The sequence below is a fragment of the Vulpes lagopus genome, chromosome 3 (assembly GCF_018345385.1).
Source record: "Vulpes lagopus strain Blue_001 chromosome 3, ASM1834538v1, whole genome shotgun sequence".
Classification (NCBI taxonomy): domain Eukaryota; kingdom Metazoa; phylum Chordata; class Mammalia; order Carnivora; family Canidae; genus Vulpes; species Vulpes lagopus.
In genome coordinates this window covers 126,142,564-126,161,233 of record NC_054826.1, presented here as the reverse complement: position 1 = coordinate 126,161,233, position 18,670 = coordinate 126,142,564, and the positions used below count along the sequence as shown (strand labels likewise).

Here is an 18,670-nt window from a genome sequence, read left to right as displayed (position 1 = left end):
CCATCTTTGCACAGTCGAGGGAATAATGCCAGGAGTCTGGGGACCCTGACTGCCCACTGCACAGGGGGTGGGGGGATGACGACGACATACCATCTTCATGTTCAGCCACACCCGATCCCCTCTGGTGGGCCCCAAGAGCACCCCATACTCTAGTCCAGGTAGCCTTCCCCGGCTCCTCAGAACAGCACACACCCAGGAGACACAGAATCTAAAAAACAAAGTACAAACTTTATTTTGTTTCTTTATAAAGGCACAGTGGCCTCTTGGTTTTTTCCCCCCACTTTCTTAACAAAATATAATAGCTTCTCCTTGAACACAAAGACCTCAAAATTGTAAAAAAAAAAAAAAAAAAAAAAAAAAAAAAAAAAATTAAAAAAAAACAAAAAACAAAAACAGAAACAAAAACAAAAAAAAAACAAGAAACAAAAAACCAAAAAGATAAACCAAACCAAAACCAAAAAGAACCAACAACAAACAAAACAAAAAGAGAGAGACAAAGACATTTTTGGGGTGGAAGATGGGAAACCCGGAGGAAGAGATGGGGCTGGGTGGCGGCAGGGAGTGGCGAGTCCTCGTGCTGAGCCGAGGAGGGAAGGAGAGTAGGGCAGCAGCAAACCCCAACCGAGAAGCATTGTAGACCCCCGGGGCCCCAGAGAGCTCTGACCCAGCCAGACCCCCAACCCATGTAAGTGCTTAAAGGGGAAGAAAAAAAAAAAAAAAAAGAGGAGGGAAGGAGTCAAAGACTGACGGTCTAGGGCTGGCTCTGGGGAGGCCAGAATACCTTGGGGTTTTGTTTGATTTTTCCCTGTTCTTAAAAACATGTTTAAATGAAAAAAAAAAAAAAAAAAAGAAAGAAAGAAAAAAAGCTTTTTGGCGGAGAGAGGCCAGGCATCTGTGTCAGCTTCCCCCAGCCTCCGGGGCGAGGCCCGGCCCCAGGGGTCCCGGTGCTCCCACGCGCTCCTGCCACCCCAGCCCTCCGGGGCCTCAGGTCAGGTGGCTTCGCCCAAAGGTGGATTTACAGTATTGAAAAAAGAGGTCACAAAAGAGACCCAAATGACGTCGTAATTTTGTAAAAATTCCTCACTCGTTCACCTGCGTTGTTCCCTGTTGCTGCCCCCGGCCCCCTCCGGCCCCAAGAAGGGAGAGGAGGGCTGGGGGGTGGTCAGGGAAGCCCCCCATTCCCTGCTGGCTCCTCCCGGCTCTGGTCCATGGCGTCGCTGTCCGAGGCCTCCGAATCGGAGGCAGTGTCAGAGGCGTGGGCCTCGGGGCAGCTGCGGCCCGGCTTCACAATGACCGCTCGCCGCTGCTCCTCCTCCTGCTCCTGCCTTTCCTGGGTGCCCTCGATGTGCTGGATCGCCTTGGGGGGGGGGGGACAGGGTGTAATGAGGACAGCCAGGGACACTCGGACAAACACCCCCTCACCCGCACCCCAGAAAGGTCCAGAAGTAAGCCTGGCAAGACAGCAGCCTGCCTGCCCAACGTTCAGACCTTCTCCGCTAAGCTGAACACCTCCTTGGAGATCACAGGGCAAGTCAGCCTGGAGTTACAAGCGTCTCTCATTTATGTATTTCAAAGCACCTGCTCACTTATGCCAGGTCTCTTCTCTGCTATTAACTTTATTATTCAATTTTGCTGGGTTTACATGCAACCGACGTGGCAGGGGTGGATGGGGTTTTTTGTTGTTGTTATTTAGTTCTTTCTTTCTCTGTGATGCTGTTGGTTCTCCCAGGGGTACCGCCCAAAGCTGGGCACAGCAGAACTTCAGGCCTGACCCTTGAAGCTGATCATATCATTTCTTCCTTCTGTGCAGGAGGCTTAACTGGTCCCTACCCGACCACTGCCAGCTGCAGCCCACCCAGGTCCTGGAGATGGAGCTGAGAGGAAGCTCTGGACCAACCCAAGAGTTGGATGCAGGAACCTGACACCAGGAGGCTCAGGGAGCAAAGAAGCCTCTCGGTAAACCCCATAGAGGGAAGGAACAGGGTCTTCCAGACTCTGTTGTCCCTGCCCCCTTCTCTGCCCCAAACCTTCTCAGAGCCACCCCCATCGCAGACGCAGAAAGAGAGATGCGGGGACGGACACAAAGGGCCCATTCCCACATGATGCCCCATCCCCAAGTCCAGGTACCTGCACGATGGTGTCCAGGTTTTGCCGGGATGTGGAAACAGAGTTGATGACCGAGGAGGGACCCATGGTGACAACATTGATGTGGTGGGAGGGAGGGGGTGGCGCCGGCACGATCACTGTGGGGTGGTGGGTAGGGGCCGGAGGGGGCAGGAGCTGCAAGGAAGAAGCCCTCAGTCTCTTTTCAAAGGTTCCAGGAGCTGCCCATTCCCTTCTATCCTTCTGTCCCTCACAGAGGGACATCCCTCAAAACCATCTGCTTCTAGAGAGCCGCTGCCAACCACCCCGGCCCTTGAACATCTTCCCTAGGAGGGCTGGCCAATTTGTGCTCCACCCCCTCTTACTTTACAAACGTGGAAAAGGTGCTCCAGAGAGGGGCTTCCAGCCATCTGAGATCCCGGGGCCCCTTCACTGTCCACCAAGCAAGCACTTTAACATCTAATAAATACAGTGGTTGTGGGGCACCTGGGTGGCTCAGAATGCTAAGCAGCTGACTCTTGGTTTGGCTCAGGTCCTGGTCTCAGGGTCATGAGATCAAGGCCCGCATTGGGCTCTGCGTTCAACAGGGAGTCTGCTTGAGATTCTCTCCCTCCCTATGCTCCTCCCCTGACTAGTGTTGGCTTTTAGTCTCTCTAAAACAAGTAAATGTTTTCTTTAAAGTAAATAAATCATTTTTAAAGATTTTATTTGGGTAGCCCAGGTGGCTCAACGATTTAACACCACCTTCAGCCCAGGGTGTGATCCTGGAGACCTGGGATTGAGTCCCACGTCGGGCTCCCTGCATGGAGCCTGCTTCTCCCTCTGCCTGTGTCTGTGCCTCTGTGTGTGTGTCTCTCATGATTAAATAAATAAAATCTTTTAAAAAATAAATAAATAAAGATTTTATTTATTTGAGAAGAGAGTGAGCACAAGCAGGGGGAGGGGCAGAGGGAGAGGGAGAAACAGACTCCCTGCTGAGCAGGGAGCCTGACATGGGACTGAATCCCAGGACCCCAGGACCATGACCTGAGCCGAAGGCAGTCGCCCAACCAACTGAGCCACCCAGGCGCCCAAAAAGTAAATAAATACTTTAAAAAATTACAGTGGTTATCAAGTGTGTAGACCGTGGGTTTAGACAGCGAAGTTGCTGAGGATCACAAGTGGGCATGTCATGCACCCTTTGTGCGCCTCAATTTTGCCATCAGTAAAATAGGAAGAATATAAGTTCAGGCCTGAAGGGGCCACTACGAGGATTCGATGTGGTAACATACGCAGGCTACCTGGGAACCAGTAACCTGGGACCCTGGGCCTGCCCCGCTGGAGCCCGGGGCACTGACGCTGCGAGTGAGGACCGCTCCCAGGCCATCGCTGCTCACCTGGGTCCGCAGGTGCTGCTGTTCGCGCTCCAGTTTCTCCTGATGCAGCAGCCTCACCTGCTCCTGCTGCTGCTGAAGCTGCACCTGCTGTGCGATCACCTTGAGCTTTTCCGGATACATGTGGGCCTCCAGCGAGCGCACCTGGGGGGCACGGCGACAAGTTCAGGGGCAGGGCTCAGAGGGCACCCCGCACCTCCCCCTCCCCGGCCCCACCCAGAGCAGGGCCCTCAGGACCGCAGGTCGGCCTCCAGGCTCTAGGCTTCGCAAGAGGCCATTCACTCCTGCTGCAAACCCTGGCATGGCTGACACTCGTCCACCCTCGGCAGGAGAGAACAAAGTCCTTAGCCCAGCCTGCCGGGCCAACCATGACTCCTCCCTCAGGCCGTGCCCCCTCCCACCTCCAGGGCCTGCCCCTGCTGCGCTGCTCTGGGCCTGGGCAGATTTTATTTATTTGAGAAGAGAGGTGCTCTTCTGGCACAGAGCAGGTGCTCCCGTAAAGAACTGCTCACCCCCAGAGCCTTACCTGCTCCTCCAGCATCATGCGCACCGAGCGCTCCTTGTCCAGTTGCTGCCTCAGCTCGATCATCTCCCGGCGCAGGTCCTCCGCCTTCTCGTCCTCCCAGATGTCCGGCGACCCGATGCCCTCGTCCTTGTCCTCTGCCCGCCGCCGCTTGGGGGATGAACCGCTCAGCTCCTGGGGACCCCAAGGGGCCAGTGAGTGTGCCTCAACAACCCCGAACTACAACCACCACCACCACCAGGGACATCAGAGGACTCCCTCGCAGCCCCCCAAGGTCCCTCTCAGCACTAGGGCCCCATTGTGCAAACCCAACAGATGGCCGAAGCCCAGAAAAGGAGGCACAATGGACCTGCTTTCCAGAAATCACCCGGCTCCTTCCTGAGCCCACCCCACCCCACATCACGGATGGGTAAGCCAAAGCCCAGGCAGGGAGGCAAGTGCCTGAAATAGGTGAGTAGGGAAGATGCAGCCTGCGGGCCACGGCTGAGCCAGGACACGCTCACGCGGGGAAAGGCAGCCAGAGGGGGCAGGGCACTGCGGCAGCAGAAGGCCCCCACGGGGAGCTACCTGGATGAAGCGCTTGAGCTGTGTGTTCTGCTGCAGGAGCCTGGTCTTCTCCTGCTCCAGGGAGAAGATGTACTCCGCCGTCTGCTGGAGAATGGCTGCCTGAGGGTGGGAGGGACAAGTCAGGGACCCTGGCGGGCAGCGTCTGCCAAAGCTCACTTCCTTCTCCCCACCTGAGCCCACCACATCCTCCAGGAAGGCTTCCACGCCTAGCCCACCTTGCTGAGCTTCTCTCCATCTGTGTGGGGGATGAGGGTCTTGAGAGACTGGAAGCCCGCATTGATGCTCTGCATGCGCCTCCGCTCGTTACTGTTGGCAATCTCCCGCCGAATCCGCCGCTCCTGGTCCCGCTGAGTCTCAGGGGTCAGTGGAATGTTGGCAAGGCTGCAGGTTAGGACAGAGACCTGCTCAGGCTAGGTGCCCTCCATGCCCTGCCCCGGTGGGACCCTGTCTTTACAATTCACCTCCGGGGGCCGCTAGTGTAACTTTCATCCGTCCTGGGACAGAAGATGCCAGATTTGCCAGGTCCCTACAACCCCAGCAGATCAGGAGGGTGATGGAATAGTACCTCTGGGGTGTCTGGGTGTCCGTAAGTGCGCAGCCCCAGGTCCTAGCCCCAGTGTCTGGCCAGCAGGTGTGGGTGGGGCCCAGAAGCCTGACTAGCTATAGCTAGCGAGAATCTCTGTGATTCTGATACAGATGGTCCCAGACAATAATTGCAGACACCTGTCCCTGGGACACCTCTGAGCTCCTGGCTATGCACCTGGACCCCCTCCTGCAGCACCGCAGGCTTGAGGACTAGGAAGACATCGCTCCTCCCTCCCCGTCGCCACAGCCACATCTGCAGCCACACACTGGTCTGCAAGCTCCCAGCCTGGCCCCAGACACCCCATGCTAAGACTTCAAAAACGAGACAGGTACCACTTACTCCAAGAAGGGGACACCAGACCAACCACCCATGGAGACACTTCTCCCCTGAGCCTGCCCACCCCAAGAGGCAGCCCCATCCTGTGCCAAAGGAGCAAGGCTCCCAGCATGCAGTGGGCAATGTTACTGCATATTACGTGACTGCATCTTACAGGAGCAGCAGCCAGTGGAGTGAGAGAGAAGGCAGCCAGTGGAAGGGGGAGAGGCCCAGAGGTATTGGCAGGAGGCAAAGACAGCAGCGGGGCCTGTAGGCCCAATGCCACTGCTCCCGAGGGGTGGGCCTGTGTGTGGCCCGGAGGAGGCATTCCCCCTTTCCCGGCCCTCTCCTGCGACTCCCCCCGCCCCTGGCCTGATGGCTTCCAGATGCTGGGCTCCCAGAAGAGGCCACCAGCCCCACCCAAAGCCACATCCCTGGCGTCTTCCTGAGGGGCCCTCCCGGGGTGACCTGGTCCAGGCCTGGGCCAAAAGAGCTCACACCCCTGGTTCTGGAGAAGTGGGGAAACGGACTATGGGCAGCCTTATTCCATCGATGAGGACCCTGGGCTCAAAAAGGTGCCCAAGCCTCCATGCCTGTCCCCAGGAGGTAAGGCGTTTGCTCAGAAAACCTCGGAGAATGCATCTGCCACAGCTGGAGACAGCCATGGCCTCTCCTGGCCCCCTGGCCCCCCCTGTCTGCCCCACTCTGGGCCGGCAGGATCCTGGACTTGCCCTTGCCCTTCCTGGGCCTTGGCCCCCTCTCCTGGGGGAGAGGGTAGTCCGCCGCAGCTGGGGGCCCCCAGGGGGCAGTTTCCTTACAGCATCCTGGAATGTCCATGCTCAAAAGGTGGCCCACGACCCTTTCTTCGCAGAGGAGACTTGGGACTCCGAATGAGGAGGGACAGAGTCTTAGAGTCAGACTACCAGCCATCTGGCTCCTCACCTCGGGGCAGGGGCACCTCACTTCTCCCAGCTTCCCTGCCCCTACATCAGAGGTGATGGGGTGGTGGGACAGAGCAGTGGCGAGGACGCAAGCCCGAGACCTGACACACACAGTGGCTTGCCCGCCCTTTGTGGGGGGTTAGAACCTAGTCCAGGCTCCCTGATCTGGCAGTGCCCTCCAGACCCTCTTGGTGGGTGGGTGGATTAAAGAGGTGGGAGTGGAGAGAGAAGAAGAAAAAGAGGTAGGTAGGGAGTCTGACTGGCTCAGTTAGAAGAGCATATGACTCTTAATCTTGGGATCATGAGTTCAAGCCCCATGTTGGGTGTAGAGCTTACTTTAAACAAAAAGAAAAAAAAAAAAAACTGGGGAGAGATGTCCAAAGGAAGCCAAGCCACCAAATGATTGACATCCGTCTGGGTGGAAATCCCCATCCTCTCGGAAGATACAGGGAGACACCCCTACACAGTCCCTGGGGCCCTCCTGGAGATGCCCAAAGGCCAGACCTGAAAAGAATGGTGAGAGGTCAAAAGGAGCCCCACCTCCACCCTTGGATCACCCTGAGTGTTGGCCGTTCCAGAAGGCCCAACTGGAGGACTCGGCAACAGAGTAAGAATCTTAAATCAAGGGACGCCTGGGTGGCTCAGTGGTTGAGTGTCTGCCTTTGGCTCCGGGCGTGATCCCAGAGTCCTGGGATCGAGTCCCACATCAGGCTTCCCTCGAGGAGCCCGCTTTTCCCTCTGCCTGTGCCTCTGCCTCTCTCTCTCTGTATCTCTCATGAGTAAATAAATAAAATCTTTAAAAATATAAATAAATAGGGGGATCCCTGGTGGCTCAGCGGTTTAGTGCCTGCCTTTGGCCCGGGGCACAGTCCTGGAGTCCCAGGATCGAGTCCTGCATCAGGCTCCTGGCATGGAGCCTGCTTCTCCCTCTGCCTGTGTCTCTGTCTGTCTGTCTCTCTCTCTCTCTAGGTCTATCATGAATAAATAAAAAAAATAAAATCTTTAAAATATATACATATATATATACATATATATATATATATATATATATATATATATATATATAAATTCTGAGTTCTATGTTTAGAATTGTCACACTCTCTCTGAGTCCAGCGGCCTTATGATTACTGAATGGATCAAGGACATAGGCTTGCTTCAAGCCCCAGAGCCTGGCTCTTACCCACAGGACAGAGTAGGCTCTGCACCGCCCCACAGAGCCAGACACCCAGACAGACAGACGACAGTTACCCCTGTAGAAAGACAAAGCATGTGGTGTGCACAGCCATCCTGCTCAACAGGCACCTGCAGATGCCAAAGCTCAGCCCTTCTCCCGCACCTGCTGCTGGTACCCTCTCCTGACACCTCACAAAGGGACCCCGCTGCTTCCCAGAGCCCCACATGTGGCCTCAGGAGGTAGTGTCCGTGCTCCTCCCGACAAACAGTGGGACAGGCACAGAAGTGACCCGCTCATGTCCACCGTGAAAGACAGATGGGTCAGGGTGCAGGCAATGTACCTACCTCCTGTACTTTCCAGGTCCCACCCCCAAAGAAACCAGAGTTCAGCTGCACCTCCCCCAGCCAGCCAGTTCATCTGCCCATGAAAATCTCTGCCCTGGGAGACCCTCAGCTCCTCCCTTCTCCCCAGGATGCCCAGGGACTGGAGAGGCCAGAGTGGAGTGAAGGATCCAGGGCCTGCTCATCCTGGCTCTTCCAAATGTGCCATCCATCCTGTCTCCTTCCCCACCAAGTCCATCAACGCCCTGGCTCAGGAACCAGCTGCCAGTTAACCTAATGCAGACTTAAGTCCCAAAAAGCAGGGGCACCTGGGTGGCTCAGTGGTTGAGTGTCTGCCTTCAGCTCAGGGCGTGATCCTGGGTCCTGGGACCAAGTCCCACGTTGGGCTCCCCACAGGGAACCTACTTCTCCCTCTGCCTCTGTCTCTGCCTCTGTGTGTGTGTGTGTGTGTGTGTGTGTCTCATGAATAAATAAAATCTTAAAAAAAAAAAAAAAAGTCCCAGAAAACAGACTTCACCCCAAAGCTGCAGTTCCTCCTGAGGACTTGGGCTGCCACCAAGACCCTAACAGATAACTCACCTAAACAGCCCTGGAATGTGTGCACTAATCAGAGGTTCTGGTTGGCGGAATGTTAGGGGTCCTGATCGCTGACCAATCAGATTCCTATAATTCATGGCTAGTCCAGCTGCTAAACTAGATGACCATAGATCAAGTAGACTTTTCTGCAAATCCCTGAAAGTTTCTTACATTTTTATCTGAGTTTTGCACACATAAGCATGACTGAAAGGAATCGTAAGGCCCTCTGCCCCCTCCACATCAACTCCAGACTCCCAGGTGAGCAGTGAAGGTGGCATGGTCCACTGCCACCCAGCGTCTGTTACTTCTTTCCCTCCCAGTCTGGCCTCTGACAGCCTGTCTCCTGGAGAAGGGCAGCCAACCGGCCAAGAACAGTTTAAGTACCAGCCCTGGGTGCTAAGACTGTCCCCCCAATACCAGAGTACCTCCAGACAGCCCCCTGGGAATAACACCAGCAGACCAATCAGAGGCTCCCGGGTAGGGAGCACCGTCTTCCCAGCCCAAAGGCAAAGTAACCCCCATCCACCGACACCCCCAGGCCTGGCTCCAGCCTCAGATTAGCCACTGACAAGACGCCTGGCTGGCTCAGCGGTTCAAGCATCTGCCTTCGGTTCAGGACGTGATCCTGGAGTTCTGGGATCGAGTCCCATATCAGGCTCCCTGCATGGAGCCTGCTTCTCCTCCCTCTGCCTGTGTCTCTGCCTCTCTCTGCGTCTCTCATGAATAAATAAATAAAATCTAAAAAAAAAAAAAAAAAAAAGATTAGCCACTGAGAACTCTCATTTACAGTGCCCAAAGTCACTCACACACCTGCTGCTCAACATCTACAGGCAGAGGTGGGAAAGCCCACATGGGACTTCTCCTACACCCCAAGAGGAGGACAGGAGGGAAGCAGTGACCCTCAGCAAGGATGCCCAAGGCGCTCATCCTCTCTGTGCAGCACTGAAGCAGCCCAGAGCCTCCACCCGGCCCCACTGCTTCTATCCATACACCACACTCTGACCAGCCTGCCACCCCTGCCCTCAGTTCCAATAGACCATGCCCAGGCTGTTCACATCAGAAACACCTCTCCCCTGTCCTCCCCTCCCTAGGGCTTCCTCAGCGCCTCAGAGGGGACTCCCTACTCTGTGTTCAAGTATAAGCCAGCTCTGCCCCTTATTATCCCATGGAACTGCACTTCATCTCTCAAAGCCTGTTTACCCACCTGCAAAATGGGGGAATACCACCTCATTTCATAGGACCATGGTGAAATTCAAAAGACACGGAAGAGGGGGGCGGTGCCTGGTTGGCTCAGCCAGTAGAGCATGAGACTCTTGATCTCGGGGGTCATGAATTCAAGCCCCATGTTGGGCACAGAGATGACTTTTTAAAATAAATAATAATAAAATAAAAATGACCCTTAGGTTATAAGAGAGAGATGGAAGAGAAAAAAAAGAGATTGAGGAAAACAGGATGCCTTGTTTTTCCAGAGTTTGCACCCAGGATTCCAGGAGAACCCAAGATCTCTCTTCCGGGGCTGACAAGACCAGGAGAGTCAAGATCTTAGCACCAGGAGATTTTGAGCTGTTGGGACAGGGCCAGTTCTTGTTCCCAGCCCAGAGCCGGTGCCACATATATACCGCATCAGGGACCCAGCACACACACTCCAAAGCCCCTAATTGTTCCCTAACTCCTTCTGAGCACTGGTCTCTTTCCCCCCAAGGGCAGGAGGTAAACACTTTAAGATCACAGTACTCCTGCTTCTAAGAATTTAACAGATACCTGGCGCTTTCCATACACACAGCCTAACCTTCACAGGTGCTCCATTTTACTGAAGTGGCACATGCTGAGACCACACAGGTCCAAAACCACACAGCTGGGGCATGAGCCTTGCTCTGAGGGTGACTCAGGGTGGGGGTGCCCACTGTGCAGTATGGCCCCCTCCAGTAGGTCTGGGAGAGGGATGAGGCAGAGAGTGCTCCTAGTCACTGAGGGATAGAACAAGGTCCCAGCCTCAGAAACCAATCCATAAAGCCAGAAGTTCTCACCCAGCCCACACACTTCTCACCCCACAGCTTCTGAAAATGAACAAACCCAAAGGTCCCAACTCCACACCCACTGCACAGGCTTCAACTGTCTCATAGATAGGCAGGCTGAGCATGTCCCCATGCCCAAGCCTGGGGCACTTGACCCCTGGAGACTGCTAGACTCCTCTAAAGCAGGGTTTGGGACAGGGACAGTATAACTTCTAGAGTCCTGGGAGGTCAAGAGAGGATTCAACTAAGTCCCAGACCTGGTGGCTAGAGGTCCCCACTGTGCTAAGCCTACCCAGGATCAGGCTCAAACAGTACTACCCAGCCATTCTCTGAACAACCAACCAGCCACGAGGGATAGGAGCAGGGCTCTGGGACCAGGGTTCAAGTCCCAGCCCCAACACTTGCTGTAACTAACTCTTCCCTTCTCAAGCCCATGTCCTCACCCCATACAGTACACATAAGGCCGCTTAACTCAGGACGCAGAGTGTAAAAATTCAATGAGAAAAAAAATCTATCAAAATGAGTCCCTAGAACATACTAAGAGCTCCAGAATTTTTTTTTCTTATTACAGGGAGGCCCTTCTGGTAGACCTTAAGGAAGGGCCAGCACCCAGGGTGGCCACCCCCCTGGCTGCACATGACTCCGAACTTGAGAACCATCGAGGTGGGAGCCTGGGGCAGGGTGGGGAGGTGTGTATACAGGAGCAGCCACCGTCCCCGAACCCGGTTTCTGCAGCCCCTGCTGTCCAGCAGCGCGGGCCACGCCGCCCCGGCTCCTCCTCCCTCAATCCCCGCCCAGCCTGACCCGGGCGGCTGAGCACGTGGCCCCAGTCCTAGGGAGCCATTTCGCTCCAGGAGCAGCGGGGTTCTAAGGGGTCTGCAGGTTCCCAAGTGGGGCACCCAGGGAAGCCCCAGACTCAGCACCGCCGTGTCCCGCGGGCCGAGTTCGGTGCAGACGCTCAGGGACAGGGCCGTCCTCCTCCTGGCCATCCGAGTGGCGGGCACGTGCATTTTAACAAGCGTCCAGGGGAATGGGGATGAGTGGTGCGCGCACCCGTCACCCTCTGGTGAAGGATGGATCTGGAGCGACCGAGGCCACGCTTGGGAAGTAGCTCCGGGGGAAGGCGGCGGCCCCGGGGTCACCCACCCACGCACCCACCGGGCGGCGAGGCTGGACGCTTTCGGTTTAGGGCTGGGGGAGGGGCGTGGGCTGGAAAGTTTGCAGCCGAGCCCCGCGGGCGGCGGGCAGCGGCCTCACGAGGCCAGGGGCACTGTCCGGTGCCCCCTCCCCAAAAGACACCCCCGCGGGCCCGCCTGGCGCACCCGGCCCTCGGGAGCTGAGCTTTGTGCGAGGAAAGCGTGGCCCGGGCGCGCCTACAACTCCCACAATGCCGCAGGGCGGGGCGCGGGGAACTACAGCTCCCGCGAGGCGACGCGCCGAGGTCCGCCTACTCCAAGAGGGCTGCAGAGTCACGTCCAGGCCTCGCTAGTAAACAGCGCCCGGGCGCGGGCGGCAAGCGAGCGAGCGGCCGCCAACGTGCCCGGGTCCGCGGCGCCCCCGGCCGGCAGCGCCGGCCTCCCGGGTCCCACCCATCCGCGCGCCCCCACTCGAGCACGCCCCCCGGCCCCGCCGCAGCCCCGCACCCTGCAAACACACCACCCGGCTCCCCGATCCCCCCCCCCGCGCGCCCAGAGCCGCGGCGTGGCTGCATTGTAGCCGCCCGCGCCACGGCCCCACGCGCGGCCCGGGCCCCCCAAGCCCCCACGGAGGGGGCCACCCAGAGACAGCGAAGAAGGAGGGAGAGGAAGGAAGCCGCCGCGGGAGGGGGGAGGAGGAAGCGCGGGGGGGGGGGAAAGCCACCAGCACCAAGCATGGCCGGGACTGCTGCAGAACCACGTGGGTCTGTTTGCAATTTACAAACGTCGCGACTCGCCCGCCTGCAGCGGACAAAAGTGAGCGGGGCCGCTCGGGGCCCCCATGTTCCGGGGGAGGAGGGTCCCCCGGCGGCGCAAGCCCGGCGCGCGGGGCTGTAGCCGCCCCGGCGGCTAAGAAAGGCGAGCGGGGTTGGCAGCGCGGGCCATGCGTGCGCACACGCGCGCCTGCCCGGGCGGGCTGGCCGGGGGCTGCAATCATGGGAAGGGGGTGGGGGGGAGGAGGAGTACACACCTACAGAGCCCTCCTATCACTTCTTTCTCTGTTTTCCTGAAATGTTGCAAAGAGGGCACCTTCTGAGTGGGCACCATGAAATACTCCATAGCGATCGGCGCCCCTCCTCTGCACGAGCCGGGTCCCGCGGTCCGCCGTAGAATGCAAGATGGAAATCCGAATCAAAGGGCAGCGCCGGACGGAGGTGCAGAAACGGCCGGTCCCAGATGCTGGCGGCGGCGGCGGCGAGGGGAGGGAGGCGGGCGGGAGGGGCGGGAGGGAGGTCTCTCCGGCCTGCCTCCCCGGGCGTGTGTATGTGTGTGTGTGTTTGCAGCTGATCAGATGTCTGTTTCAAGGCGGGAAACAGCTGGTGAAAACTCAGCACTCCCCCGGCCTCCTTCCGCGGAGTAAGGAATTGCATGTAAACAAAGGACTATTTGCAGCGCCCCCCGGGCTGCGCGAGGCCAGGGCGAGAGGGGCGCGGGCCCCCGGGGGCTAGTGGCAGCCAGGGTCTGCGGGCCAACCCCCCGGCACGGGGAGCCGGGGGCCGTGGGGTGGCTGGGGGGCGCGGTGTGAATGGAGCGAGCTGCGGCCGAGCTACATGCGCCACTATGGGTGATGAGGTCCATCAGCTGACAGGTTGGCAAGCGTTGCAAAAAAAAAAAAAAAAAAAGGCCAGCCACTGCGAGGGAGCCTAGCCCGCGCGTCCGGGGTCCGGCGGGGACTGCCCGGTGCAGGATCTCCGCGCTCGGCGGCCCCCGGGGACGGCGGGCGCGCAGCTGGGCCCCGCGGAGACGGCGAAGGCGGCCTGGGGTGCTGCTCGGGTTGCAGCTGCATGGAGAGGAGCCGCTCTGGCTCGCTCCCTCCGAGCCCAGGGCCCCCTGGAAACTTGCGTCACAGCCACCTCTTCCCACATGTAACTTGGGGCCGACTTCGGAGGCCAGCCAGCCCCCTCCCTCCCTGGCTGCCCAGTTGGCCGCCCAGCCTGGGCTCCGGAGCCTGGGAATCCCGGAGCCGGGGGGCGGGGAAGGGGGGTGCAGAGCGAAGGGGGCACGCCGGGCGCCTTAGATCCTGGGGCTGCCTTTAGAAACGGGGGGCCCCGGCGGGGAGTGAAGGCTGGAGGCGGGCCAAGACGGCAGCGGCCCGCAGATTTGGTGGCTGCCGCCGGGTCCCCCTCACTCCCCACCTCCGCGGGGAGGCTGGACAGCAGAGGAGGCCCGAAGCTTCCCATTCATGCCTAAGGCCGTGCGGGACCTGCTCCTCCGCCAGGGTGCGCTCTCTACTACGGTGATGCCCGGGGCGGGGAGGCAAGGACGCTGCGGCTGCCCGCTTCCGTACCCCCTCCCGAGTCCCCTCCCCTGGCTCCTGGAGGGTTGGCCCCAGGCTCAGGAAGACCACGCCTGCCTCGGAAGGTCCTGGCTCCTGCCCACCGCCTTTCCCAATCCCCTCTGCCTTCAAGGTTCCGCCCAAATCGCGCCTCCTAATTAAAATATTCCTACTACTAACAAGAGTTACTGATATTAAAAAAAAAAAAAAAGAGTTACTGATATTTTAGGAACGATGATTATTAGATACTGAGAGTACCGTGTAGATTTTTGAACGCGTGTTCTCTCATCTTTAAAGCAACCTGTTGGGCACTTGAAGCACAGATCCCAGTTCACTTAGCATCACAGTCCTTGGAAAGTCTCACTGTGGGGACAGGAAATGTGCTCAGGAAATTATGACTTCTGGGGGCAACATAGGAAAGAGGGTCATATAACTGTATACACTGAGCAGGATCTATAGGGCCCGAATGGATGCGTGAGGAATGAATGAGAACCGGGAGAAGCGTGTCTACCCCCTGCTCTTCTCTTACAGAATCGCCTGGATGGAGCCTGGTTCCCCCTGAGCACCGTTTCTTGGCTGGTGACCTCACTCCAGCGGCTCACTCCAACCTCTGCTTCTATTACCATATCTCCTTCTAGACCATATCTCCTTCTTCTCCTATCCCAACCCCTCGACTCTGCCTCTTTTATGATGATCTTGGGCCCACCCAGATAATACAGAATAATTTCCCATCTCAAGATTCTTGCCTTAGCTGTATCTTCAAAGCCCCTTTTGCCACATAACGCAGTTTCGTGACAGGTTCCACAGATTAGGATGTGAACATTTTAGGGGGACCGTACCATTCTTCCTTCAGGGGCCATACAAAACCTGGCAGAGGTTGTACTCTGCCCCAGCAGTTCCACTCCTAGGTAGAACCCAAAAGAATGAAAACAAGGACTCAAAACAGGTTGTTATATGCCAGTGTTCAAAGCAGCGTTAATCACAGTTGCCAAGGGACGCCTGGGTGGCTCAGCAGTTGAGCATCTGCCTTCAGCCCAGGGCATGATCCTGGAGTCCTGGGATCGAGTCCCACATCGGGCTCCCTGCATGGAGCCTGCTTCTCCCTCTGCCTGTGTCTCTGCCTCTCTCTGTGTGTCTCTCATGAATAAATAAAATAAAATCTAAAAAAAAAAAAAAATCACAGTAGCGAAAAGGGGCAAACCACTCACTGTCCCTCAACTGATCAGTGGGTAAACACGATGTGGTCTATCCATGCAATGGAATATTATTTAGCCTTAAAAGGGAACGAAGGGTTCATCTATATTACAACATAGACAAACCTTGAAAACATGACAAGTAAACTAAGTCAGGATACAAAAGATCACATATGTTATGATTCCACGGGCATGAAAGTACCTAGGATGGGCAAATTCACTGAGATAGAAAGTAGATCAGAGGTTACTGGAGTAGGGGAGAAATGAAAGAGTTATTGCTTAATGAGTATGGTGTTTCTTTTTGGGGTGATGGAAAATTTTGGAAACAGTGATGGTTGCACAACACTGGGAATATAATTAATGCCACTGAATTGTATGCTTTAAACTTTTTTTATTATTTATTTTATTTTAAATGGCTCCATGCCCAACGTGGGGCTTGAACTCATGACCCCAAAATCAAGAGCCAATGTTCCGCCAACTGAGCCAGCCAGGCGTCCCCTGAATTGTACACTTTAAAATGGTGAAAACAGAGATGGCTGGGTTGCTCAGTGGTTGGGCATCTGCCTTTGGCTCAGGGCATGACCCCAGAGCTCCAGGATCAGTAACCACGTCGGGCTCCCTGCATGGAGCCTGCTTCTCCCTCTGCCTGTGTCTCTGCCTCTCTCTGTGTGTCTCTCCTGAATAAATAAATAAAATCTTTTTTTTATTTTTTTATTTATTTATGATAGTCACAGAGAGGGGGAGAGAGAGAGAGAGAGAGAGAGAGAGAGAGAGGCAGAGACACAGGCAGAGGGAGAAGCAGGCTCCATGCACCGGGAGCCTGATGTGGGATTCGATCCCAGGTCTCCAGGATCTTGCCCTGGGCCAAGGCAGGCGCCAAACCGCTGCGCCACCCAGGGATCCCAAATAAATAAAATCTTAAAAAAAAAAATAAAATGGTGAAAACAGCAAACTTTAAGCTACATACATTTTACCACAATAAAAGAAAAAAAACAGCCAGGGGGCTGGATTTGACCTGTGGGCTCTAATTTGCATGACCCCATCAATCCTGCCAATGCCTTGCCCCTTCATCATCTCCTCTCGTTATCCAGCTTAGAATTCACAGCCCATCAATAGAATCCTTCCCTGACCTGTCCAACCCCACCTGCCTTACCCCCACCCTCCCCACTAGCCAAACAGCCCCAAGAAAAGGAAATCCCACAACCTAGCTGACTGATCTTATTTTCAGATCCCACAGTGGAGGCTCCTATTGCTCTGGTCTGTTTTTCCTCCCACCTCCTCCTCTCTCCTCATCATCTCCCCACCTCCTCACTCCCCTAACGTGACTTCAGGTCCTGTTTCTCTGAGGAAAGGGGACCAACCTTGAACAGAAATCCTACATGCTCCACTTATCGCCTCTGCCTCCCTATCTGTACCTGTCACTGCCATCCGGGCCCGTGTCAGGATGAGTGTCCACGCTCTGTCCGTGCGTGTACAACCCTCCGTGAGAATCATTCAACAATGTCTCTCCTGCATCCTCACTGTGTGCCCTCTGTTTTTTTTTTTTTTTAAGATTTTATTTATTTATTCATGAGAAAGAGAGAAAGAGAGGCAGAGACACAGTCAGAGGGAGAAGCAGGCTCCACGCAAGGAGCCCGATGTGGGACTCGATCCAGGGTCTCCAGGATCAGGCCCTGGGCTGGAGGCTAAACACTAAACAGCGCTAAACCACTGAGCCACCCGGGCTGCCCACTGTGTCCCCTCTGTGAGAATCGTTTCCAACAACAAGCTGTGTTATTCCCATTTAAGAAACAAAACAAAACACCCACCACCCTCCACCCCTTCCAGCTACCACTCTCTCCCTGCTGCTCTTTATAGCGAAAACTCCCTGAAGTGGGTGTTTTGTTCAATCTCTTTTTTTTTTTTTTTAATTAATTTATTTATTTGTGGTAGACATAGGGAGAGAGAGAGAGAGAGGCAGAGTCACAGGCAGAGGGAGAGGCAGGCTCCATGCCGGGAGCCTGACGTGGGACTCAATCCCGGGACTCCAGAATCGCGCCCTGGGCCAAAGGCAGGCGCCAAACTGCTGAGCCACCCAGGGATCCCCTGTTTTGTTCAATCTCTCCTGCTTACCCTGCCCGACTCCATGAAAACTACTCCCGCATCACTGGTGACCTCCAAGGAGCTCTGTGCTCTCTCTTCTCACTGTATGTGACCCTCTTGTTCTTTTTTGCTTGGCATCTGGGACACCGTGGCAGCCAAAGTCCTTGGATTTTGCCTCTGTCTACACACCCTCCCAGCTCTTTGGACAACAGAATGCCAGGAGGGACTAAGAGCTGTATGGTGCGGTTCAGAATCCAGGTTCTACCTGAACCCCAGCTTCAGGTATTAGAGTGACCACAGGCACGTTCCTTAACCTGACTCAGCTTCCTCATCTGTAACACAGAGGCCATGCAGCACCGGGCTTACAGGCTGTTGCAAGAAGTCTGTGATACACCTGGCATGTCGTAGCATTAGTAAGTGGTCGTCGTTCCCACTGATGCCAGGCTGCCGTGGGCACCAGTGGCCAGAGGCATTTGAGCTGGCCCACAGAGAATGACAGGGGTTGTGATGTGCAGGGGAGGGACAGATGAGGGGCCAAGTTTTCCTCTCTTCCTGCTAAAACCTGGCACAGGTGAAAAGGAGCAGGTGTAGAGCCTGCACATAGGATGGGGTGGTATGACCATCAGCCTGCAGACCACTTGCCTCTTGAAGTGTGTTGGGGGGTGGGGGAAGGCAGGGGTTGGTCTCTGTAAAGACAGTGATTAGATAACTGTCTTGGTGGATGATCTATGTTAGAAATGCAGGCTGTTGGGGATCCCTGCGTGGCTCAGCGGTTGAGTGCCTGCCTTTAGCTCAGGGCGTGATCCTGGATGGAGCCTGCTTCTCTCTCTGCCTGTGTCTCTGCTTCCCTCTATGTCTCTCTGTCTTGTCTCTGTCTCTCTCATAAATAAATAAATAAAATCTTAAAAAAAAGAGAGAGAGAGAGAAATGCAGACTATTGGGACACCTGGGTGGCTCAGTGGTTGAGCATCTGCATTTGGCTCAGGGCATGATCCCAAGGTCCTGGGATTGAGCCCCCCCATTGGGCTCCCTGCAGCAGGTCTGCTTTTCCCTCTCTCTATGTCTCTGCCTCTCTCTCTGTGTCTCCCATGAATAAATAAATAAATATATATATATTTTTTCCTTTAAGAAAGAAATTCAGACTATCATCTATGGGGCTGACAGACAGCTGGCTCACTTGCAGCTGAATTCTGGCTGCAGACCCTGGGCAGATACTTCTCTGGAAAGCAGGCATGGAGAGACGGACGGTTTCACCTGGGGAAAAGACCTGTGACTGCAGTGTGGCCTCAGGACATTGGCTCTCCTTCCTCTACATTATCAAATAGGAGCCCACCCAGCTCCCTTCCTCCTTGATTGCTCTCCTTCCCCCAACCCCATCCCCAAATTCCAGGTCGGAAGAGTGAATGAGAG

At 55.8% G+C, this 18,670-nt stretch overlaps 1 protein-coding gene and 1 long non-coding RNA gene across 5 annotated transcripts; one reads left to right on the top strand and one right to left on the bottom strand.

The window, feature by feature from the left end:
• Positions 1-805: 805 nt before the first annotated feature.
• TFAP4 (transcription factor AP-4) lies at positions 806-14,378 on the bottom strand. 4 transcript variants are annotated; one of them, XM_041750667.1, is made up of 7 exons: positions 12,681-14,378; positions 4,782-4,947; positions 4,567-4,665; positions 4,003-4,173; positions 3,480-3,620; positions 2,128-2,280; positions 806-1,357 (listed from the first exon to the last, which is right to left on the bottom strand). In XM_041750667.1, the coding sequence occupies exons 1-7, from the start codon at positions 12,767-12,769 to the stop codon at positions 1,163-1,165; spliced, it is 1,014 nt and encodes a 337-aa protein (XP_041606601.1). In that variant the 5' UTR covers positions 12,770-14,378; the 3' UTR covers positions 806-1,162. The 4 variants fall into 4 exon arrangements, with proteins under 4 accessions (XP_041606601.1, XP_041606602.1, XP_041606603.1 ...); XM_041750668.1 differs by lacking the exon at positions 12,681-14,378 and adding an exon at positions 6,745-7,133; XM_041750669.1 differs by lacking the exon at positions 12,681-14,378 and adding an exon at positions 6,286-6,713.
• Positions 10,244-15,515, top strand: LOC121488241. The gene is made up of 3 exons (XR_005986999.1): positions 10,244-12,466; positions 12,733-12,864; positions 14,517-15,515. It is a non-coding gene; the product is annotated as an uncharacterized LOC121488241 (long non-coding RNA).
• The last annotated feature ends 3,155 nt before the right edge of the window (positions 15,516-18,670 follow it).

Coding starts and splice junctions, on each gene's coding strand:
- TFAP4 (XM_041750667.1), bottom strand. CDS start 12,769: ATGGAGTATTTCATGGTGCCCACTCAGAAGGTGCCCTCTTTGCAACAT. Junction 4,666..4,781: donor ATGGAGAGAAGCTCAGCAAG/GTGGGCTAGGCG, acceptor TCCCACCCTCAG/GCAGCCATTCTCCAGCAGAC. Junction 1,358..2,127: donor ACCTGGACACCATCGTGCAG/GTACCTGGACTT, acceptor CCCCCCCCCAAG/GCGATCCAGCACATCGAGGG.